At 45.2% G+C, this 24,705-nt stretch overlaps 1 protein-coding gene across 1 annotated transcript in view; it reads left to right on the top strand.

Annotated features, from left to right (window-relative positions):
* The window catches only part of RYR3 (ryanodine receptor 3), a 354,804-nt gene that overhangs the window by 235,486 nt on the left and 94,613 nt on the right, over positions 1 to 24,705 (top strand). The window contains exons 46-56 of the mRNA XM_021695474.2: positions 245 to 350; positions 3,051 to 3,171; positions 9,047 to 9,216; positions 11,580 to 11,800; positions 13,413 to 13,503; positions 15,137 to 15,277; positions 16,530 to 16,693; positions 18,724 to 18,802; positions 22,452 to 22,541; positions 23,542 to 23,688; positions 23,892 to 23,954. Coding sequence (XP_021551149.1) covers positions 245 to 350; positions 3,051 to 3,171; positions 9,047 to 9,216; positions 11,580 to 11,800; positions 13,413 to 13,503; positions 15,137 to 15,277; positions 16,530 to 16,693; positions 18,724 to 18,802; positions 22,452 to 22,541; positions 23,542 to 23,688; positions 23,892 to 23,954 — 1,393 coding nt within the window. The remainder of the gene's footprint in view (positions 1 to 244; positions 351 to 3,050; positions 3,172 to 9,046; positions 9,217 to 11,579; positions 11,801 to 13,412; positions 13,504 to 15,136; positions 15,278 to 16,529; positions 16,694 to 18,723; positions 18,803 to 22,451; positions 22,542 to 23,541; positions 23,689 to 23,891; positions 23,955 to 24,705) is intronic.

Raw genomic sequence — 24,705 nt, 5'->3', positions numbered from 1 at the left:
TCAGCTCATGGCAGTACTTAGGCCTTAAAGTTCAGGGGATCATAGGAATTCCACGGACAAATATTTGGGTCCTTTGAGCTTACTGAGCAAAACCACCTTGTTGGGAGAGAAGGTGTCCCGGGGAAAGGATGTGTGATGCTCAGGATGAGCAGAGTGTTTCCAGGTCAAGCAGCTCATGTCTAACAACATGGCCACACCTGCCAGCCTTCCTCACACCTCCCCCATGTTGGTTCTCTCTCCGCAGCTTGGAGGACAGTGAAGATGAAGAGATCGTGCACATGGGCAACGCAATTATGTCTTTTTATTCAGCTCTTATAGATCTCCTGGGCCGCTGTGCACCTGAAATGCACGTGAGTTCCCAGAGGGCAACTTTGAGGGGCTTGAGTGAAGAGCGCTGGAGAGTCCCTGAATGTAATTTCTTCTTCAGTCTCTGGCATTTGCTAACACCCCTTTCTCTCAGTTCCTTCCAGCTAACATCAAAAGTCGTTTCCATCTCTTGTAGCCGATTCTGCAGCCTTCTAAAGGAATGACTCCTGAGCAAATCCCTGTGTGTGTGATTTCTCTGTGGTGCTAGCTGGGCACATCCCCCACATATTCTGTTTCAGAAGCCCCTAAAAATTATGTTTCCATATCCTTCAATATGGTCAGAATGTGACCAACTTGATTCTTGACTGTGGCCATTGGGACACTCCACATGGAAAATCCTCTTTTCCCAATGCCCATGGTGTGAGACACCAGAAAGGCAGTCTCTTCCCACGGTTCACGTTTGATTATTTTCCGGAGATAAGCTCTGCGGGCATCTGGAAAAAGATGGTTCGATGTTTATGGGATGCCTTCTCAGGCCCCCAGTTTTAACCTAAAAAGTTGTGTTCTTCCTCTTCCCTTTTTCACCTATGCTCGGGGCAGAGAGAGAGTGACCTTATTTCACAGAAGGCCTCATGTCATAAGTGAGGGAGGAAATAGTTGCTTTTTATATCAAAATAGAAAAGATTTAAAAATTATTAATTACAAAATGTACTAGGTAATTCTTTAAAAGAACTGTTTGATTTGCTCATTCGAGGCTCTGGTGCCTGCCTGCCTCTTTCTGCCCTGCTCACTGCATTTGGATTATTCCAAGGTATCCCCCAAAAAGTGCTTGCAGTGCAGATTGGGTTGATATAAACAGTGGTATCTGGTATTGATGAGATTGTGTATTTGGTCATTGACAAGTTAACAGTGGATATGTTGTATTTTTTTAAGTACTAATGAAAGAACCCATTCAAGTAGTGGCTTTCAAAGTTCTTAATGAAAAAAATTGTTTTAGGTATAGTAAGAAATAATAATTTCCATTGCTACCTAGTATACATATATTCCAGAAGCAAAATTTACCCTTACTACAGACACCTCACTCTAATATTTGCTAGTCTATACTAATATACTTTGCTTTTTAATGCAAGTCACAACCCACTAATTTGATTTTACACCCACTAATTGGTCATGACCTATGGGTTAGAACACTGCACTACAGCATCCACTCTTAACTTTCTTCCAGTAGGTCATGGGCTTGCCTAAAACACAATCTAGCCCAGTCTAGCCTCCTTAATCTCATGTGTTTAGGGAGACTATTACAATATGGAAGAATCTATGTTAAAAGTACTGTGGATAGAAGAAAGTCTAAATCTTAATAGGGGAGCCTGACCAGAATTCTTTTTTTTTTTTTTAAGATTTTATTTATTTGAGAGAGAGAATGAGAGAGAGAGAGCACAAGAGAGGGGAGGGCAGAGGGAGAAGCAGACCCCCCGCCGAGCAGGGAGCCCGATGCGGGACTCGATCCCGGGACTCCAGGATCATGACCTGAGCCGAAGGCAGTCGCTTAACCAACTGAGCCACCCAGGCGCCCACCTGATCAGAATTCTTAACTGAAGATTCTGGTTCCTACTATGTGATAAACCAACCTTATCCACAAGGCCCATCTTTACATTTCTACACCTTTAAACAAATAAAGGAAGCTTGAAAGGAAGCAAGGGAAATACTAGGGTGTTCTGCAGTCTGGGAACAGGATGGGGCAGGTGTCAGCTCCCCGGATCACCTGTCATCACTTCAGAAAGCAGGTGACACAGTTGGCTTATTCTCAGGAAGACACCCTCATGAGACCCCTAAGCCATTAGAGCCCCATCTGTGAAGGAGGTGCTTCCTTCCTTCCTGCCCCTCTGCTTCAGCACTTGACACATACCCCTTCCCAGCACCCCTCCCTTGGGCCCCTACTCTGTAAGTGGTGGTGGGAGGGTAGATGCCATCATCACTGACAGCCTCCCTTATACCCACAGGAATGAGAGGTGGCAGCTAGGGTGAGCGCATAGGCAGTTTTCCCCTGGGGCCTCCAAGAGCCATCTTCCAGCACACCATCCAGCTGACCAGGGCATATTCCATCCTGACCTCGTAACAGTTCAGTTCTCAGCTGAGAGCCTGTGCCCAGAAGTGTACCTGCTGCCCCCATGTTCCCGAGGATGTGCCCCTGCACAGGCTGGTTGGCCCCTTCCTGGTTGAATGCATCAGGTTATCCATCTCAGGATAACTCCACTGAGACGCTCACATCCTCCATGACGTCCTCGAAATTCCACCCCCAGCCCAAGCATTAATCAGACTTTTAGGAAATGAAATTCATCAGTCATTTCTATGTTTCACTGAATTCTAAAGTTGAGAATTGTGGCCACAGTGTCAACACCTCCGTCATGGCCCCGGAGAGCTCCCAGGATTGCAGTGACTCTGAGAAACCCCAGCAGCCCCCGCATTTACTGCAGAGACTTGATCCCATAACCGCCTGACCATTGTAATCCCAGCAAAGGAATCAAATGACCTCCTCGGTCAGGGTTATTCCCTCAGTAGCACCTCTTGTGGAAAATCGAGAGAAATCTCCCCTTTTGCCCCATAACCCTAAACGTCTGTGGCAGTTAGGGAAGTATAGAAGCATACCCGGCCTTAAGAACAATGTCACTGCCGGTGGTTTGGACATGGGGTGGGGAAGAGGTATGGGAGCCTCCTTAATCTCATTCTCCAACCCTGCGTTGCAGCTTATCCAGACAGGAAAGGGGGAAGCCATCCGGATCAGGTCAATTCTGCGCTCCCTCGTCCCCACAGAGGACCTGGTCGGGATCATCAGCATCCCCTTGAAGGTGCCCTCCCTGAACAAAGGTAAGAGAAGCAGCCGAAGGCTGAGTCCTGCCAGGCTCCCACTTGCAGGGCAGGCAGCACTGGGGAAGGTCTTGCTCTTTTTCTGGCAGTGAGGAGTTCTTTCCTCCTGGCTCCGGCTGGCTGCTCTCTCCTCTGCTTCCCTGTGTCCAAGGCCCCTGCACCCTACACCCGGTGGATAGGGCCATTCTAGACCTCACAGTCCTCTGAACACTCTAACCCTCTGAAGGAGGCTGATGGAATGGGACAAATGAAAGCTCTCACCTCAGTCCTCCTTCTCCTTTGCCTCAGTGTCCCCAGATTGTGCAGCCAGGTGGGGCAGCAGATGGATAGGGCCTGACTTAGGCTCCCTTCTGCCACAGTCCCATGGACCTCCTGGCCATGGATATAAAGATATCTCCCCCCATCCCAGTGCTACTTGGATGATTGATTTGGCATCAATCAGTGTTAGCTTTGCAAAACTTAATCTTTTCCCAAAGCATTCCATTTCTCCCGTTCCCTCCCCCTGCTATACAGGCAGGTTCTTCCTGGCAGGTGGAGGAATTGAAAAGACAACATGAGTCTGACTGTTATGGTGTTTCCCAAACTGGGTGTTCCAGCGAACGTTTTTGTAGAAAATACTAATTGATGTATGTGTTGAGAAGTTTGGAGTCAAGTAAGTTTGGGAAAGGCTTTGGAGTGTATCACATTTTTTCCAGCTTTATTGAGATACAATTGATATATAACATGTATGTTTAAGGTGTACAGTGTGATGATTTTATACGTGTGTGTGTGTGTAGCAAATGTTTACCACAATAAATTTAGTTAACACATCTGTGACATTATGTAATTACCTTTTTTGTTGTTATATTGAGAACATTTCAGCTCTTTAACAGAAACTTCCAAGGATACAATACTGTTAACTGTGGTCGCCATGCTGTACATTATGTCCCCGGACTTACTCATCTTTTTTTTTTTTTTTTTTAAAGATTTTATTTATTTATTTGACAGAGAGAGAGATAGCGAGAGCAGGAACACAAGCAGGGGGAGTGGGAGAGCAAGAAGCAGGCTTCCCGCTGAGCAGGGAGCCCGATGTGGGACTCGATCCCAGGACCCTGGGACCATGACCTGAGCCAAAGGCAGACGCTTAACGACTGAGCCACCCAGGCGCCCCGGACTCACTCATCTTTTAATTGAAAGTTTGTACCCTTTGACCAGCATCTGCCCATTTCTCCCACTTCCCCCAACCCCTGGTAACCAGCAATCTACTCTGTATTTCTATAATTTCAGTGTTTTTAGATTATACATATGAGTGAGACCATACAGTATTTGTCTTTCTCTGACTTACTTCACTTAGCGTAATGTCCTCAAGGTCCATCCATATTATTGCAAATGGCAAGATTTCCTTCGCTCTTATGGCTGAATAATATTCCTCTGTGTGTGTGTGTGTGTTCGTTCACATTTTCTTTATCCATTCATCCATCAACAGACACTCAGACTGTGTCCATGTCTTGGCTCTTGTGAATAATGTTGCAGTGAACATATGGGTGTGGGTATCTCTTTGAGGTAGTGATTTCATTTCCTATGGGTGTATACCCAGAAGTGGAATTGCTGGATCATATGGCAGTTCTAGTTTTTATTTTTTTGAGGAATCTTCATACTGTTTTCCATAGCACCTGCACCAATTTCTGTTTCTACCAACAGTGACAAGGGGTCCCTTTCCTCCACATCCTTGCCAGCATCTACTATTCCTTGTCTTTTTGATACTAGCCATTCTGACAGGTGTGAGGTGGTATCTCATTGTGGTTTTGATTTGTATTTCCCTGATGATGAGTGATGTTGAGCATCTTTTCATGTGTCTCTTGGCCATCTGGATGTCTTCTTTGGAAAAATGTCTATTTATGTCTTCTGCACCTTTTTAGTAGGCTTATTTGGGGTCTTTTGCTTTTGAGTTGTATGAGTTCCTTTTATATTTTGGACATTAACTCCTAGTCATATGCATGGTTAGTAAATATTTTCTCCCATTCTGTAGGTTTGGGGATGACCTACTAGCTTCATGAACTTGGATGTTAAAGATCTCCTCAGTTTTGGGAAGTTCTCAACAATATTTAAATAAGTTTTCTACTTTTCCCTCTCTTCCTTGTGGGACTCCAATGATGTGTAGATTGTTTCTCTTAATGGTGTCCCATAAATCCCATAGGCTTTCTTCATTCCTTTTCATTCTTTTTTTCTTTTTGTTCCTCTTACTGGATAATGTCAAATGATCTTTTCTTGAGCTCACTGATCCTTCTGCTTGGTCCAGTGTGGTGTTGAAGTGCTCAGAACAATGAATTCGTTCATTCAGTCATTGTATTCTTTTTTTTTAATTGTTATGTTAATCACCATACATTACATCATTAGCTTTAGATGTAGTGTTCCATGATTCATTGTTTGTGCATAACACCCAGTGCTCCATGCCGAACGTGCCCTCCTCAATACCCATCACCAGGCTAACCCATCCTCCCACCCCCCTCCCCTCTAGAACCCTCAGTTTGTTCTTCAGAGTCCATCGTCTCTCATCATTTGTCAGTCATTGTATTCTTCAGCTGCAAAATTTATATTTGTTTTTTTATGTTTTCTACTTCATTTTCTTCTTGTATTTTCCTGATTTCATTTAATTGCTTTCCTATGTTCTCTTGTAGCTCTCTGAGCATCTTGAGAATAATTATTTTGAATTCTTTGTCAGGTAATTCATGTATCTCCATTGCTTTGGAGTCAAATTACTAGAAGGTTTCTGTGTTCCTTTTGTGGTGTCCTGTTTCCCTTCTTTGTGGTACCTATAGCCTCACATAGATCCCTGCACACAGGAAGAAGCAGTCACCTCTTCCAGACTTAATGGACTGACTTTGATAAGGAAAGAACTGCACCTGTAGGTGAGGGCATGTTAGAGCGTGCTGTGACCCCAGGTCTAGTGGGACAGGGCACCAAGTACAGGGCTGGGTGTTGGCTTCGTGTCTGGGGGTGGGGGCGTGATGTCTTGGCAGCTCAGGCCACTGGGGTCCACCACATTGATAATTATGTGTCCTTGGCAAGTGCTGCTGGGAATCCTCGGGAGCTGCAAGGGCTGTTGGGGTCCTCAGCAATAAGTCCACATCTAACAACTAGGAATGAGGTCAGGCAGTGGTGGTAGCTGGAGCTGGGGGTGTGTACACATTCCGCCACAGGGACCAGCTGCAGGTGCCTATGGAGTGGCGTAAGCCAATTGCAGACACACATGGAGTGGCAGGAGCCAGGGCCAGCAGCAAGGATCAGGGAGAACTATATGGGTTCACTAGCACCTACATGGACCCTGGCTATTAGCATGCCTGCCTGTGGCTGCAGGGTCTCACAATGAGTGCACAGCAGTGGAAGCCAGTGACAAGACTCGGGCCAGTGGGATGCAAGTTCATAGTTGCAGATGCTAGCTACAGAGGAGCCCAGCAGTGCAGGCCACTGACCAGAGGCAAGGTCAGGGCTGGGCCCACAAGCAGCTGGAGGGCCCTGTATGTCAGCATGCACTCCCATGGCTGCAGGATCTCAGCCCAGGTGTGTGCATGGCAATAGAGGCCAGTGGGGTGCCTGGGTGGCTCAGTTGGTTAAGTGACTGCCTTCGGCTCAGGTCATGATCCTGGAGTCCCTGGATTGAGTCCCGCATCGGGCTCCCTGCTCGGCAGGGAGCCTGCTTCTGCCTCTGACCCTCCCCCCTCTCATGTGCTCTCTCTCTCTCATTCTCTCTGTCTCAAATAAATAAATTTAAAAAAATCTTAAAAAAAAAAAATTTTTTTTAAAAATAGAGGCCAGTGATGGAAGTCTTCCCAAGGGCACACCCAGTGCTGGGAAGCAGCTGCAAGAGTCTAGCTGACATCTTGAACTCACACAGCTGCAGAGCCCAGGACTACTTGCCAGTACAGATCCTGGGTTCTGGCAGTGAGGGAGATGGGAGTGGGAAGAGACCCAGGTGGCTGGGCATCTGCACACACAAAACCTGGGAAATCTGCCAGGGTTTCACGGTGGCTATGCTGGATGTTGGGTTCTCCCATAGTGAGAGCTGGGGTCCTGTTCAGAGCCGGTCACTGAAAACACAGCGACTCCCACTGCATGGTTGATGTGGGTAGCCCCTGCCCTTCTTTCTTGTTCTGAGACATCTCTGCTTCACTGGTCTCTAGGAGGGGTGAACCTGAACAGCTGTCCTTTATGTAGTGCCCCGAAAGTCTGGAGGAGGTGATTGTTCACCCAGTTCTCCCTTCCCAGTACACCGAACTCTTTCTAGCTGAGGAGCTTCCACTTGGCTCTGAACAGTGCCAGCCTGGGATGAGGCCAGCGAAATGCATCTTTACCTTTTTGTGTATTCTTGGGGTTTTTGTTCTACTGTGTTGCTCAAGTTTCTCAAGTAGAATCCTGACCTCTCCCAGTGGTGTTTTTGTTCATGGATAGCTGTCTAATTGTTGATTTTTGTGGGAGACAAAGGCTGGGGTCTCCTACTCCTCCATCTTGGTGACATCAGTCTCAAAAATAACACATTTATCATGAATTACATTAAGATTATAGAGCCTTTGAAAAAAGATATGATAAAATAAATGTTGAACTTACTATTTCCCAAACTTTTTGAGCACAAAACATCTTATAAAAATAATGCTTCTCAGGGGCACTTGGGTGGCTTAGTCATTTGGGTGTCCCAACTCTTGATCTCAGCTCAGGTCTTAATTTGAGGCTTGTTGAGTTCAAGCCCTGCATTGGAACCTCCTTAAAATAAATGAATAAATGAATAAAATTAAAAATTAAAAAAAAATAATGTTCCTCAGAGCACAAGGTATGTGGGAAAGATGAATTCAGCTCTCCACCGTTCAGATCCGGCTCCCCCTGGTGTCCAGGAGAGGCAAGCGGCTTCCTGTTAGGAAGGTCCCTTCCCTTCTTGCTTTCGTCCTCTGCCCTGCCCTGATCCCTGGGCTGAATGAGGCTCTGGGCTGGTTAGCACTAAACCTTCGGGGCTATTAGGGTAACTTCTGAAGTACCGTATGTAAATATGCTCTGCCTTAGCTTGATCCTTTAGGGGCTCTTTTTCCTCGTTTTTGATGTTAACATAATATTAGGAGGAAGACTGTTTTTCTTTTGTGTCCTCTTTCAAACTCCTGTCTTTATTCTCCAAGTCAAGCAGTTTTTATTTTCTTCATGGTATTCCTCACTTCATCTCTGAGCTTTTTTTTTATCAAAATAAGATTAGAATTACTGGATGATCTGTTCTCAATTTCACCTAAATCAGATAATAGTTTCCAAATACTAAGAGGATATTTCCTCAGTTTTGTGCTATTTATGATACAATGGCTACAGAAAAGACACACTCTTAAATTTAATCTACCTTACATTTTCTCCCTTCCTTTCTTGTGTCTTCAGTCAACAAAGCGAAAACTCAAGCCCCGATGCCTGACATTTGCCCATTTCTGAGGTGTAAGTCCTCTAACCATGGTCCAGTGCAAGCTATCAATATGTGTCACTGAGCCATGGAGTTGGAAAGAGAATACACATGGCCCACCATTGTATTGTATTTCCAACATGCAAGTAAAATAAATGTAAATAACCTCAAGAGTATAGTTTATAGTGAGATCATTAGGAGGTGACGAGTTTTGAGTATTTGTCACCTTCCTAAATATAATTTACTTAATTGTAAATCTTAGTTTTTAATAATGAGTATGTCTAACAACTGGTTCAAAAAATTCCGGAGTGTAAACAACCAGCTTTCCCAAGTCGGTATCAGCTGGCTTCAGCACAATATTGTATTCCTATTGCTTGTTAGGATAACAAAGCGTAGACAGACGCGCTCTGTGTTGCCTTTGAGACTGTGGAGATAGAAAAGGGGACATGACGTTGTCTTTGGGTCTTTCAGATGGGTCCGTTAGCGAGCCAGATATGGCAGCCAACTTCTGCCCTGACCACAAGGCACCCATGGTGCTGTTCTTGGATCGTGTTTATGGCATTAAGGATCAAACTTTTCTGCTCCACTTGCTAGAGGTTGGATTTTTACCCGACTTAAGAGCCTCTGCCTCTCTAGATACGGTAAGTGGCTAAAATAAGAAAAAATATTTTTCCCATCATTGTACATTGGTGACATGGATTTCAAAGTGAATGTTTTCTATTTACTGATTACGTGTTAGCAGGCTGCTTTAAAGGGTGAGAAAACAGAGGCACCAAGAAATGGAAGATGCTAATTTGTTGTGCCAGAGACTTAAATGTAGGTAAACTTAACCTCAAATATTCAATTCAGGTTCTTCTGTTGCAAGTTTCTTGGCACTATCTGTTGTGGGGGCACATCCTGTGCATTGTAAGATATTTAGCACCATCCCTGGCCTGTACCCACTAGATATCAGTAGTACCACCTATAAAACCAATTCTAGATATCATCAAATGTCCTCTTGGGGACAGTGTCTTCCTCAGTTGAGAACCAGGGCTTATTGCTTATGAAAAAGTCTGGTTGGCAGAATTATAGGCTGGAAATACTCTTCTCACTCTCCTTCCTTAAGTTTCATGCACTGCCCATCAGGAAAGATAGTCTCCAAGTCAAGCAATTATGGGGTATTGGGCATGACAAGGTCAAGACCAGAGGTCAAGGGCAAACCCAAGTTCGAAAGTCAAGGGTAAAGAATCCAACATCAATAGACATCGAGACCGGAGGCCCCAGGAGTTATAAAGTGTAGATGCATAATGCCCCAAGTCAGGAACAGTACACCAGGAGTCCTGGGTCCAAGGAGAAAAGAATAATTCAATCAGCATAAGTCTAAAAACATCTTGCCAGTGTAGGGTTACTTTTAAAGAGCCAGAAGAAACATGTCTTCTTAATCAGTCATAAAGTCTCTCAAGGCTCCACCTAGTGTCCAACAGAGACAGAAGTCTGAGCTCTGTAATGGGTGGTCTGCCAGCCCGTACCTTAATTGGCATGGATTCGATTTGAATGGGTTACTCACAGATGTATGGGATCACCCAGCAATGGGAAAGCAATCCAAGCCCCAGTCTGAATGGGAGCTCCATTCCTATCTGTGGCATGGGGATAAGAAATGGTACATCCATGAAAGTGTCAGGGGCATATGGTCCTTTTGGATAATTAAAACAATGGTTCCACAGCTACTTTTGTTTTGAGTTTTTCTATAAATTCCTTAATTTAAAAAAGTAATTGTTTTAACTTGTGAGACATTCTCAAGGTTCCTGATCAGATCATTTGATTTTTTTGTAGATCAAATAAATGGCAAAATGCTGTTCTACCATTTGGTGTTCAAATCACATGCTTGTCTAAGTACCATCTGCAGCACAAGAAGTTAAACATTCAGTTCCTTAGTACATGCATTCTCTTTTGAAAACTTTTAAGCCACTGGAATCAAAACTCTGTCCTTCCCCATTGTGACAACTCTGTCAAAATGATAAATGTGAAAGATTTGCTCTTTCTTTTCAGTCTGATTAGTGAATCTTTTCTCAAAGACAAACTTTTGAAAATTAATAGGAATACCCGGAAATGTGTACAGTTCAAAACAGTTTATCACGTCATAAGTTATAGAAAATGTGTTACAGATCTAACGGCTGTGATAATCACAGGATATAATGAGAAGATTTCATCTTTGTGGATCTCAAGGTTTCTTTTGAAGTTCTTCAGTTTTCCAAAATGGTAGCTAAGAATGCTTTGACAAAGTGTCACTAAGTGGGCATTCCTTGTGTCTAGCCTGTCTAAATGAATGAGAAAGAACACTGTGAGTGATAATGACAGCAGAATTTTAGAGCGGGTCCTAAGTTTCTATTCCGTGTACCCTTTTCCCATGCAAAGTTAGGTTCCCTTTAGTGACTTCCACCCCATGCCATTTATTAGATCGTGAATGGCTCACAATGCTTATAATTTAAGTGATGGGGGTCAGAGCTCCACTTTCTGTCTATAAAATGTCACAAAACCAGTAGTTTGATGGCTTGCTTGTCCAATAGCCACTTACTAATCTCAAAATCACAAGAGAGAACTTGTGAGTCTCCATTAGGTGAGAAAAGAGAGCTCAAGCAGAAGAATGACATAGTAGCTTGTTAGCTGGCCTTTGCAAACACGAAGAACGTTGGGTTAGACCGATCATCAGCTGATGTTAATAGGTTTTAGAATCTCTCTTTGAGGGAAACAGATGGTTGTGGATCATTTGGAATGAGTTAGGGCCAGCCGGCCTTTGCGTTCCTTCGGTTTTTTTCTTTTCTTTTAACCTGACTTTGTATTTTCTCACTGAAAATGCAGAAGAGAAGTGGGTCTGCTGACAAGGTAGAAAGTTGTGCACTCTGTTGCTGTGAGACACTGTTGCGTGTAAGCTTTCCCACCTGCTAGACAGGAGCTCCGTGCTCGGGGTAAGCTTTGCTCTGTCTTTCCCGGGGAGATTAACCAGAGTCCCAATCCCCTTTCCTAGGTTTCCCTGAGCACCACAGAGGTAGCACTTGCCCTGAATAGGTATTTATGTTCTGCCGTGCTCCCGCTCCTCACAAGATGCGCCCCTCTCTTTGCCGGAACAGAACACTACACGTCTCTGATCGATTCTACACTACAGACAATATACAGGCTTTCCAAGGGACGGTCCCTCACCAAAGCTCAGAGGGACACCATAGAAGAATGTTTGCTTGCCATTTGCAAGTAAGTACCCCTGCCCGTGTTTTTCACCTGCGAATATGCTTCCCTGTCAGCTGCCTTTAATTGTGTAATTGAAAAACTCCAGTGACTCCAGTCTGAGGAAGCTTCCAGGCCTTAGCCACACACCCACCCTTTCTCAGTCATCTCCTCGTAGGATATGCTCGGTCCCCTCCCCCCACCCCCTTGCCACAAGCTTTCTGATCACCTCTTCCTTGAGTTCATCTCTCACTGTGAAGAAATGGGGGACACAGGGGCGCCTGGGTGGCTCAGTCATTCAGCGTCTGCCTTCGGCTCAGGTCATGATCCCAGAGCCCTGGGATCGAGCCCCACATTGGGCTCCCTGCTCCGCGGGGAGCCTGCTTCTCCCTCTCCGACTCCCCCTGCTTGTGTTCCCTCTCTTGCTGTGTCTCTCTCTGTCAAATAAATAAAAATCTTAAAAAAAAAAAAAAAGAAATGGGGGACACAGCTCAGGCTCTTGCCCTGAGGGTTCGTGGACCAGAAGATGAGACTGTCTTTCAGGCAAGTATTCAGTGTTCAGATTAAGAACTAATGTTTTGGTTCCTTAGAGCTCTTTGATAATCTGATAAATTGTTTTCTAATTAGTTACTGCATTTGCCTGTTAAAAGTTTTTTTGAGGAGAGAGCCTTAACTTAAAGATATTCCAGTAGTGAGGATTTCAGGATGGTGGCTCAGAGGGCCTTAAATTCCCTTCTGATCACACCAGTAGGTGGCCTCAGATTCCACCTATGCACAGGTCAGCTCCAGCTTCATCCTTTGGACAGTTGGCCCTTAGAGATGGCTATAAAATCAACTGCACCTTCTTTCTATTACATTCTTTGTACATAATCAATGACTGCATTTTGAGTGTGCATAGACCCTACAACATCTTGTCACCTGGTGATGAGACTTTACCTTAGGTAGCTCAATTCATTAGCCACACATTCCTCTTCCTATATTTTAACTATACAGTTGACCCTTGAATAACACAGGTTTGAACTGTGCGGGTCCACTTGTACATGGATTTTTTTCAATAAATACAATACTATAAATGTATTTTCTCTTCCTTATGATTTTTGTTAATATCTTCTCTAGCTTCCTTTATTGTAAGAACACAGTATATGATACGTGTAACACAAAATATGTGTTAATCAATTGTTTGTTATTGGTGAGGCTTCCCATCACCAGTGGGCTATTAGTAAAGTTTTGGAGGGAGTCAAAAGTCATACGTGGATTTTTTTTAAAGATTTATTTATTTATTAGAGATTGAGAGAGAGAGTTGGGGGTGGGGGGGGCAAAGGGAGAGAGAGAATCACAAGCAGACTCCCACTGAGTCCAACAGGGGGCTCGATCTCACGACCCTGAGATCATGACCTGAGCCGAAATCAGGAGTTGGACCCCTAACTGCCATGATGTTCGAGGGTCAAGTGTACTCACTTTTTAAAGTGTGTTATCATTGACTGTGATTTACCCAAGATCTTGTTTTAGGAGCTAAGTGTTTGGCGGCTTAGCGTTGGTGTATGGTTATGGATGAGTGTTTCTTTTTTCATTCTTTCTTCCTTCCTTTATTATATTCTTTCTTACTTTTTTAATTCGATCTCTTTATTCCATACCGCAGTCACTTGAGGCCTTCCATGTTACAGCAACTCTTGCGACGTCTGGTTTTTGACGTGCCCCAGCTCAACGAATACTGCAAAATGCCTCTTAAGGTGAACCTCTTCACTGTTATAGAAATAGCGTCCACGGCGCGGAGACTTGCCTTGCAAAATGTGAGGTCTTCACAGTTGGGGGAGCAAAGTAAACATTAAATGGGTTTTACTTTTTTAAGCTGAGGACTAAGAAGGTACAACACACCATATCAAACCCCTTCTTGAGCATCTAGGTTGCAGAGAGTAGATCATTAACTGCCCCAATTTTCTTTAATTGATTTCCACTGACTACATGTGATTTAGCAGAAGTTAATGAGGGGGACTTGGATTTTGCGCTTTCCTGCCTTAATTAGGTTTTCAGAATGTTTTCAATCTCAAAGAGCTTTGAAGGCCTTGCAATTATTCATTCAAGTATAGAACCTAAACTCTCCTTTTTCTGTTCCATACTGTCTTGTGCCTTCCTTTTTCCCCTGTAACAGACCCTCTTTTTTGTTTGTTTTTTACTCTTATCTCTGTTTTCTTTTATTGGTGGAAAGCACAGCTACAGAGCTATCTGTTGTCTCCTTGATGATTTTCTCATAAATTACGAAAGTTTTATCACTAACACAGGGAGCAGCATCTGGGCCTGGGTGGGAGAGCACCACAGTCAACTGCCCACCCAGGAGAACAGCGTTTTTTTATCTTTTACCTAAGAGGTACCTGCCGTATTTGCATATTCATTGTGTCAGCCGTGGCCAGCGACACCTGAAAGTTCTGCCTGGTGATTTAACAGAACTTTCCCTTCTTCTCAGAAATAGTCTAAGCAAGGATTTTAAGATGCGCTTTACTGGGATAAACAGAATTCCCAGAATCCTTTAGTTCAATCCTCTGTCTCCATGCCCAGCAGAAAACAGCTTGTATATTGTCAGAGATTTCACTGCCCTCCAAGGGCTTGTTCTCTTGACTCTTAATCCCAATAAATATTTTAGCCGAAAACCATGGTTTTCACAGTTCAGCTTGGCATTGCTTCGTCGGCAGCCCTGTACAGTCAGCTGGATTCTGACTCCTGAGGGAGCAGCATCAACAGCACTCAGTGAGCTCCCTTTTATGTCTTAGAGCAGCAGGATTTTTCTTAGAGGATGTGGATCCCACCTGCGGGATGGGAACATTGGCGCTGTACTTCTGCCCTCTGCTGGCCACATGTGGAACTGTGGTAACGTGGCCGGGCCATCAGAAGGCTCAAGAGAAAGGCAAGGAAAGCCATGGGCAGAAATCAATATAGAGAAAATCACCACATGCTCCCCATCATCCCCATGTCAGCATCACAGAATCTTCTAGATTTATAAACAAATGTCTCAGAAGGAATTCTTTCCACCTTCAAGTGCCTGGAAGGTTACACAGCAAGTACTTTCAGAGGGTAGCACTTTCTCATTGGAAGTAGAAACAGTTCCTCTCCATTTCCCAACTGCTAGGGGCACATTAGGAGGCACAAGAATTAATCGGGCAGATTCAGCTCAGGCTAGAACTCATCACGCAGGAAAGCGGACCATTCCCAGTGGTATGCAGGGACCTCTCTGTAGCTCACCCAGCTGTTTCATCTGTTGGCTTCACTCTCACGTGGGCTGCTTACTGTTCTGTTCTCCCCTGCACGGTGTGGACGCCTGTGGATCTTCTCTGCCCCACTCGCTGGTGCAATCCTGTTCCAACCTCCCAGCTTCTGACGAATCACTATGAACAGTGCTGGAAGTATTACTGCCTGCCTTCAGGATGGGGGAGCTATGGGCTAGCTGTGGAAGAAGAATTGCACCTGACAGAGAAGCTCTTCTGGGGGATTTTTGACTCCCTCTCCCACAAGGTAATGGTAGCACTTCCCGAACAAAGAGGGAGGACCATGATGACCAGTGAATAATCAACACCTATGAATAACAATAGCTAACATTATTAGCCTTTGCTACCTGCTAGGGACAGTGCCAATTACTTCACAAGCATATTACACCATCCTTACCCCCAATGCTCTGAAACAGGAACTGTGCTAATCTACATTTCACAGGTGAGGAAAAGTCTCAGAACAGTTGAATAACTTGCCAGACTCGCAAAGCTAATACATGGGAGAAGGACTTCCAAAGTAAATTAGAAAAATATGTCCCTCGTTCAGTCTTGATGACTTACCTGTGCCCCCATTCCTCTCCCCCTGACCTTGTGTGGGCCCTGTTAGCCAGCCTTTACCAAGTTCAGATGGAGAGGAGAAACCCCAACAGCCATTGTGAGGTTGAGATGTGGGATTTTCAGAAGACCGCATGCCCTTCTGGGGAAGGTTCTTTGCAGCCACTCGTTTGAGGAGGAAGTTGAGTAAAAACTGAGGGTCTCTGAATCCCAAACCTCTGTACAGTCTGAGTGAAAGACAGTTCAAACTCTCACACTTGCCTCCACTCCTTAACCCAGGTTATTTAGATTGCTGAGGTCGTCAACTTTAAAGGTAGAAAAGGAGTAGGTCTGGTCTTCTTACCGAAGTCTGAAGCATGTATATAGCTGCAATTGGTGTTCGCCTGCACTTAAATTTTCTTGATTCCCATGTTCCTTTGCTCTAGTATGAGTAGATCAAAAGCTGCTCCTAACCCCATGTTATTTGACTGAAATTTCTTCTGGGCCCCATTCAAGAGAGAGTGGATGTGATATTGAGCCATCTGCTGATGATACTAACATAAGACCCATATCAGCTAGTGAAGGGACTGGCAGAGCTGCCACTGCCCAATCCGGTCACAGGTTGGGTCAGTTTCTATAACGATGTATGGCGGACAAGTTTATAGACCACTGTAACCCTTAGATATTCTTGCAATTAACTATTTGGGAGAGAATGATTTAAACTTTGATTTAAGGTTTTTCAACTTAAAGCAAAAGGTGGCTTCAGGCTTCACAGGTTGTTGTTTCATCCTCCAAGAATCACTCAGTTTCCACCAGAAAGTATCCAAGAATTTACATGTTTGCCATTTTGGTTAACCTGGACAAGTGCAACCATGTTATTTTTTTCAGCTAATTGTTGAATGGTTCTGCATGGGTAGCCCTAGTTCTCATCTCTGTACTAACATGGTCTTTGTCTTTCTTCACAGAAGTATGACCCAGACCTTTTCCGAATGGCCCTTCCTTGTCTCAGTGCTATAGCGGGGGCCCTGCCACCGGATTATTTAGATACCAGAATCTCAGCCACATTGGAGAAACAGATCTCAGTGGATGCAGATGGCAACTTTGACCCCAAACCCATCAACACCATGAAGTGAGTCCAGAATCTTCTCTAAGCTGGTCCTATATTTTGCCTGGTGGCCTGTGTTTTTCTTTCAGAAAGTGACAAGAAATGTAAACTTTCCTTCCTTCCCTCCTGCCAACACTGCTGATCATTTCCGTTGATGCTACAAGTCACATCAGGCACTGCATTTTGTCCATCCATATCTGATTATATACTGTATTATTATATTCTGGGCTTTCTTTTGGGGGAGTGGTTTATTTATTATAAGAGATGAATGCTCTCCACAAATGTCGCCTGAGGCATTGCAAGAACTGCCCTGACAAATGATGCAATTAATTTATTAATGAGTTTTTTGACAAAATATTCATTCTTTGTGAATTAGGCCTCTATAGTTCTAATAGCATCGTACATCAAAACAACTCCATAAATAACACTCAGCTGAACTCCAGTAAGACCTCAGGGTGTGATGACAGAACAACATGGGGTCCTTAGTTGAAAGAGTGGACCCACTCTTTGCCATGCTGGAATTTTGCTGGAATTTTGGAATAAACTTAAAATAGTGTCTTACGCTCAATTTTGTCTTGTGACAGTTCTTTCCTAGTTACAGTGTGTTGTGGGTCATACGGTCTTCATCTCCAGGTGCATTTTTTTTTAAAGATTTTATTTATTTTATTTATTTGAGAGAGATAGTGACAGAGATAGTGAGAGCGATCACAAGCGGGGAGGAGAGGGAGAAGCAGGCTCCCGCTGAGCAGGGAGCCCAACGCTGGGCTCGATCCCAGGACCCTGGCATCATGACCTGAGCTGAAGGCAGCCGCTCAACCGACTGAGCCACCCAGGCACCCCTCCGGGTGCATTTTAAATGAAGAACTCTAAAAATGCTTTAGATTGAGCAGGGAAAGCAAGACCTCCTGTATGAGCCCCTCGGACTTGTGTTTTGCATCAGTAGTTCTCCTATGAGAGGCATAGCCTGAGCCATTCTGAGGGGCTGTCCGCTTTGATAATGTATAAAGTTCATCTTCGGGAAAATTAAGTACACATTCCATCAGATGGAGCCTTGAGCTGAGTGGATGGCAGGAAACAGAATTGAACCTACTGTAAAGAAGAGATTAAGTGTGTGGCAAACCACCAAGCTAGGGCCCAAGAGAAGCAGGTGTTGACTTTGGAGAACTTCACCCTGTGAAAACGTAAATGTGCAGATGGTGTTAGTAAGCTGGATGCCTTCATAAACACTTTGAGATGCTATATGCTAGCAATTGTTTGCTAATGATGTGTATGGTTCCATGTTATTTTGAGAGTTCTGATTTCACATATACCTCTGGCATCATTATGGTTCTTTGAGTAATATGAGTAACCGAAGCTGTAAGTTAAGCAAAAAAGCACCTTATTGCAAAGATACAGTGACTTATTATCAAAACCTAGTGAAAAGCTGACTAATCGGGCCTCAGGAAGGACAGGAATCGAGGCGGAGTGTGACCAAATGAAGAACCTTCAAGTAGGATCCCCATTGGATGAATCAGCTCAAAGAGTTTGATGCCTTAGTCTCAAACATCTCAAGATTCAGATTCCAGGGAGAGTGAGTCTGATTGGCCTAGTCGAATGCCCATTCTTGGTGACTGTTCACATAAGACTCCATGCAATGCAAGACTTGTTCCTCAAGGGAAAATGGAAGTGCTTTTACCACCTGAGGGGACAGAAGCTGATGTCTGCCCTCCTAACCACATTCTAATATTTAAACATGAGTCACTGCATCCAGAAAGGTAGACAACCACCACTATTTTGTAACATTTGCTCCTCTATCTACCCATTTCTGGCATTCCCAGATTGGAGTGGCGGGGTTACAGGCCGCGTCTTTGGATAAAGGGATTCTCCCTGTCTCACCCGGACAGGTCTGGCCCTGGAGCCAGGGTGGGTCTTCGGGACCCACTGTTGGGAATCCAGCTTCGGCTTTGGGGCAGCAATCCAACCTCTGACCGCTGATTGCTGGTTCCCGCCATCTTTGCAGTACATCCAGCTCAAGTGCCTGGGAAGGTTGTAATGTTTTTTTTCTCATTTCACAGTTTCTCCTTGCCTGAAAAATGGGAATACATCGTCACCAAGTACGCGGAGCATTCACATGATAAATGGGCCTGTGACAAGGTAGGGATTATCATCTAACTGACAATCCTCGGGGGTGGGGGAAAAACAGCCCAACAGCATTAAAGGGTCCAATCCTGGAAATCTGCCTGATTTGTCTAAGTGACAGACTGGCCGTGCCAAGAGCATTCATTATTTCTGAGCAGCAATTTCCCAGGGTTGGTGGAGGTCGGAGAAATAGGCGGCAGCAACGGCTGGTGCTGCTTTTTGTATTTCTCAAGAAAATGATTGATTCCGGGAGCGTTAACTCTTTTCTAAATATTGCATTTTCTGGAGTTTGCACCGAGCACACGCTTGCGTGGTTTTGACGTCAACGCGTAATGCGGGGCAGGAGGCTTTCATTAATTTTTTCATGGAACGTAGCGTTGGAAAAGGGGAAATAAAACTGAAAGCCTTGCCCTTGCATCTTGCCAGCAAAATGAATTTTATTCTAGGGAGGACGCACATCTTCCTATGGCAGGCAGCGGTAGAACTTCCAGACACTCCCTTATTAATCAGCCTGTCCATCTGGTGTTTAAAATTCCTCACCACATGAGGTCAGGCTGCTTAATGAGTTTAATTGCTCTGTCAGCCCTTTAATGCTGGCAGGCAAAGTGGGAGGAATGTGCCAAAGCCATCCAGGATTCCTGTGGGCAGCCAGTTAAGGACTGGGGCCATTGCTCAGCTGCGGCTTCCGGTGCGTAACTGGGAAGCCACGTCCCTTGCAAAGCCGCAGAAAACCACCTCGGGGCCGTGTGCCCCAGAGCAGGGACACCTTGAACCACTGGCTCAGCCTCTGTATTGATCTGGGGTCTGCTTTTATTCTTTGATCAGTTTCTACTTGGGACTGATGATAACAACCATCCTTGTTAACTGTAGAATGGGCTCATGCCTCGTGATTCTAGAGCAGGGTTGGCACGCTTTTTCTGTAAGGAGCCAGATAGTAAACATTTTAGGCTTTGTGCGCTAGGCGGTCTCTGTTACAACCACTCATCTCTGCGGTTGCAACACAACTGTAGCCAGAGGTAACACATAAATGCAAGAGTGTGCCTGTGTTCTGAAAAAACTGTATTTCTAAAATGGGGTTGTGTGGGTTGGCTGAAGGGTCCAGTTTGCTGACCCCTGCTCTAGAAGGAGCAGTATGCCCATTTGGCCAACCTATGAATTAGGGGAAAGGGACACCTCCACAAACCGATAGCAATATCCAGTCTCTCACTAAGCCGTGTGGATTTTACCTCCGTAGTCCCTCTTGAATTTGGGGAGGTCTCTCTATCTATGCCATGGCTTTAGTCCAGGCTGCAGTCATCCTTTGCCCAGATGCTGGTGATAATGTCCTAACTAGTCTGCCCACGTGCCTTTTGTCAGTTCTGTTCTTAACACTGCTGGCAAGTGCTAGTTTCAGTATGCAAATCGAGTCATAGTCTACCACTGTTTTCCAGCCCAGCCCTTCTCCTTGTTAAAATCCCTTAATAGCTTCTAACCATTTTTAATACAAAGGCCAAAATCCTAAGCATGGCCCGACAGCAGATCCTACCTCATCTGGCCTCTGCTGCCATCTCAATCAGCCTCATCTCTCCCTCCACCCTCTGCCCTCCAGCCACATCCCCTTATTTTAGTATCTCTGTCTGTCTCTCTCCCTCTCTCTGTCACACACACACACACACACACACACACACACACTCTACATGAGCCTGAAACCCTTCCCACTCTGAGCCAGGTCCCCATGTTCATCCACACACATGCAAACACCAGTCACCAATTCATCCTTCAACTCTCCATCCCAGTGTGAATTCCTAGCATACCTCTTTCCCAGATTTCTCAGATGTAGGCCTTCTTAGCATCTTGCTCTTTTCCTTCATAGTGTTTTTAAAGCAGTTTTATATATTTATAAGAATTATACAGTGATACCAGTTATCAACTGTTCCTCTCCTGGTATGGTATGTGATTAATCTCTCTTCCACTAGCCTGTAAGCTGCACATTTATAGGGAAACAGGTTTGCTCACCATTGCCTAGTGGGCATTGGTTATCTAACAAAGGAAAGCGTATTTTCCCCTGCCCTCAAGAGCTTCACAGTCTTGTGGGGTAAACAAAATAAACCAGCCATCATACAGGTTGTTCAGTACTGCGGGGGGCAAGAGCACCAGGTTAGAGCACATAACCCATAAGAGGAGTCCCTAAATCAGTAGCAAGGGTCCAGGAATGCTTCCTTGAGCTGGTGACATCTACACTGTGTGATAAGGGGTGGGTCATTGTTCAAGCCCAGGGAAATAAGTGCACTGCAGTCCATGGGAGCAGCAGATGCAAGCAGAGAAGTAAGAGAGAGTCTGGTGGCTTTGGAGAACCATAGTTCAATGTGGTGGGATCACAGAGTAGAGCAGAGGAAGAAAGGTGAGAAATGAGTTGAGAAAGGTCAGTGAGATCTCACAATAGCTTTAGAGGCCACAAGGAGTTTGGGTTTTACCATGATGACAGCTGGGAGTCAGAAAATCTTAAAGCAGTAGAGTGCCCCGATCCGGGTGATTTTATAAATCTCACCTAACGGTCGTATAGAAAATGGAGTCCACAGAGAGATGGCAAGACTGGAGGCAGGGAGACCGCACAGAGGCTGTTGCAGTAATCTAGGTGCGAGCCTATGGTGGCTGGGACTGAAACACTGGAGGGAAGCTAGGGAGAGGCAGGCAAATGAGCAGGTCTGGGAAGTTGAACACACGTGAGAGGGTGCAGAGAAGGGGGCGTCAAGGAAGATTCCCGCATGTCTGGCTTGGAAAGTGAGCGTACACTGGTACCATTCACCGAAATGCGGGGAACCAAGAAGAGGGACCCCTAAGAGGAGTGAAATGCCAGGTTCTGCTTCAGGCATGTGAGGAGGTACCTGTGGGCATCCAAGCAGAGCTTAAATAAGTTTGGAAATTAGGAAAGACATCTGGGCTGGAATACCGATTTGAGATTTGTCCACCTGTGGACCATGGGCCTGGATTACATCTACCAGGGAGAGTGTGCTCTGGAGAAGGGACAGAAACTTGAGAAACAGACACATTACTAAGTGGGCAGAGGCGGAGATTGAGAAAGATCAGCCAGGAGTCTTTGGGCTGTGAGGTTATGGCAATCAGGGTCTCTTACTTACCTCTGTATCCACGGTGCCTGGGACCGAGTCTGGCATCTACTGTAATAGGCATTCAACCGATGTTTGTTGAATGAATTTTGAAACTCTTAAATTTCTATGACTCTAGGAGACATGCATTGCTACAATTCTGCTCTAGGGTTGGCGGGCACACAGTGCTAATCAAGTCAGCCCCCTCCAGGCAGTGGGCAGTAGGACCAGTCCTCACATGCCTTTGGCTTTGACTTCTGTCCTTGCCTGTGATCATGACACGCTGACCTGAGAAGCATTCTTCTCAGGTCTTTTGAAACCTCCTTCTGTCTGAAACACAAGCACGTAAGCGGCGAGGACAGCAGCTGAAACAAGAAGAAATAAAGGAGCAGAGTTCACAATTCAGGGGGCAGAGAGCTTGATGGCCTGAAAGGATCAATTAGACACTTTGGGGGGGGAATTTTCAAGCTCTGTCACATCCCATTATTCCATTTGTTCAGTGAAAATAGAAGCTGGGATTTGGGTCATACAGTGGGGCTCTTTGGATGCCAAGGATATTTGAACTGAGAACATTTCTACAGAGTCAGAATGGATGGAAATACGGAATTTCCCTGGATGAAAATGTGAAGACCCATCCACTCATCAGGCCTTTCAAGACATTAACGGAAAAGGTAAGAAACTTGCCTCTGGTAACACTGAGCGGCCATGCTGATTTGCCTTCCTTGGGCAGTCTTTCAGTCAGATGGTTAGATGACTTCAGGGCACATTCACCCTCCAATTTAAATAAACTCCTCAGGAGCTCACCAATGGGCAAGAGCCCCAGGACCAGTTTCCAAGAGGCCAGCCTCACATTCTGTTCTTTGGAACTGAGCACCCATTGGATGGAGAAGCACTATTCAGCACCTAGAGGCTGAGTCAAAATGCATTCATAGTTCACTTGCAACAGGACTGGGATGGGCTTTTGTTAGACTGCTGATGTGGGGGACTTAGGGCTAGGAAAACATTGAATTGCTGGAGGAAATTCAGATAGAAATGACTTCCAGTCACGACAGACAAAGGGAGTAGAGAGGAGGGGCCCTAAGGAAATAAGGACAGGTCTTTTGGGTTTATTATTATTATTATTACTATTACTATTATTATTAAATTTGGTTCAGCGCAACTCCAAATTCCTATCTTGGGATCAGTAAGCGTTCTTTGTAAGCTATAGGCTTTGTGTTGTATGTAAAGCACAGCATGCATATCATTGTATGTATATTGGCCATCTGTAGAATTGTGTATTGTTCAAGAGAATTCTAAATCTAAGAATCTAAGAATCAGAATCAAAGGAGAGCTTTGTGCCAATCACTTCCACAAGTCTCATCTTAAACAGCTAGTAGTACATGAGGAGGGGTCACTCTCCTATTCTTGCACCTCTTTATCCACAAACTGGATAATGTCTGGTACATTCCCTCTAAAGGCAGAAGACTGTAGGGTCTTATACTTGAAAATGTCAGAAAGACTGACGATTATGTGTTTTAGGAGAGATGATGCAGAGGGCGTCTTGACCTAGAGACAAGAGGCTGGAGCCCGCTGCAACCCTGTCCACCGTGGGGGCCAACTTCACAGGGAGTCAGGCCAGTCAGAGTGCAGGGGTGTGCTCTGCAAATCTCTTCTGCTTGGATTTTCTTCCAGGAGAAGGAAATTTACCGTTGGCCTGCCAGAGAGTCCCTGAAAACCATGCTGGCTGTGGGCTGGTCTGTGGAGAGGACCAAAGAGGGAGAGGCCCTGGTTCAACAGCGGGAAAACGAGAAGCTTCGGAGCATGTCCCAGGCCAGCCAGGTATGACAGCGTGCCCTGGGGCCAACACTGGGCCAGTAGTAAGAACCCCCGGAGAATCTGGGAAAGCTCTCCCTGGGGGTGTCAGGGGCCAAGAACCACCAACTGTGAACCCTGAGAATACATCTTTGGCAGCTGAAGTCAGGATACTGTTAAGAATAAGGAAAATAATGGCAAACCCAGCAATTCTGTCTTTGCTTCCCTAGGGCAACAGCTACAGCCCTGCTCCCCTGGACCTCTCCAACGTGGTGCTCTCCAGGGAGCTCCAGGTCAGTGTTGGTACTTGCAGAACAGCTTATCTTGCTTTCTAAAACCCCCTAAGTGCAGGGTCATATTATCCTCCAAAGAGTTTTTTTTAGACTCCAAAGAGTTTTTTTTAGAGGGGGGCAAGAATGCCTAGAACATAGCACCACTAAAGTATCAGACTGGAAGAGAACCACATCGGGCTGGGGCCACAGGGCAAGTCTCAGCAAAATAAACCAGTTCTCTAAGAAGGCCAGGCTTTGCACTTCTTCCAGGGACAACATAATAGGTAGTGCCTCAATAAAAGGAGGACACAGCAACTTACTCTATCAACACACAGAACTAACAACTAGGAGAAAAAACTAATAAGGCTAGGAGAAAACCTGTGGAAAGACCCCTGGGTGGGGGCGCTTTCCTTGTCCCAGCAGGTGCGACCAGCCCCAGGGACACTTGTGTATCCCATGGTGGATTCCCTCAGGGGCCCCGTGATGGCGCAGGATTTAGGGGCAGACAACCCAAAGGATGAAATTAAAAGCCCTAAGCTGCCTCCCCCTCCCACTTTTCTCCCCTCCCACACACATTGGTTGCCGCGACAGGCTTCAGCCTGGGCCAGTTACTCCTCAGTCCATCAGACCACTCTTTGGACCTTAGAGAAAATTTCTTTCCAACATATACCCTTCATCCCAGGTCACTGTTTCATGAGCCTTATAAAGATGAATTCCATTTGAGAAATCTTTGTAGCCATTTTTCTCCAAGATGTGATTCTTCTTAGTTTGC

The sequence above is a fragment of the Neomonachus schauinslandi genome, chromosome 9 (genome assembly GCF_002201575.2).
Source record: "Neomonachus schauinslandi chromosome 9, ASM220157v2, whole genome shotgun sequence".
NCBI classification, from domain to species: domain Eukaryota; kingdom Metazoa; phylum Chordata; class Mammalia; order Carnivora; family Phocidae; genus Neomonachus; species Neomonachus schauinslandi.
This window is presented reverse-complemented; position numbering and strand designations above follow the sequence as displayed.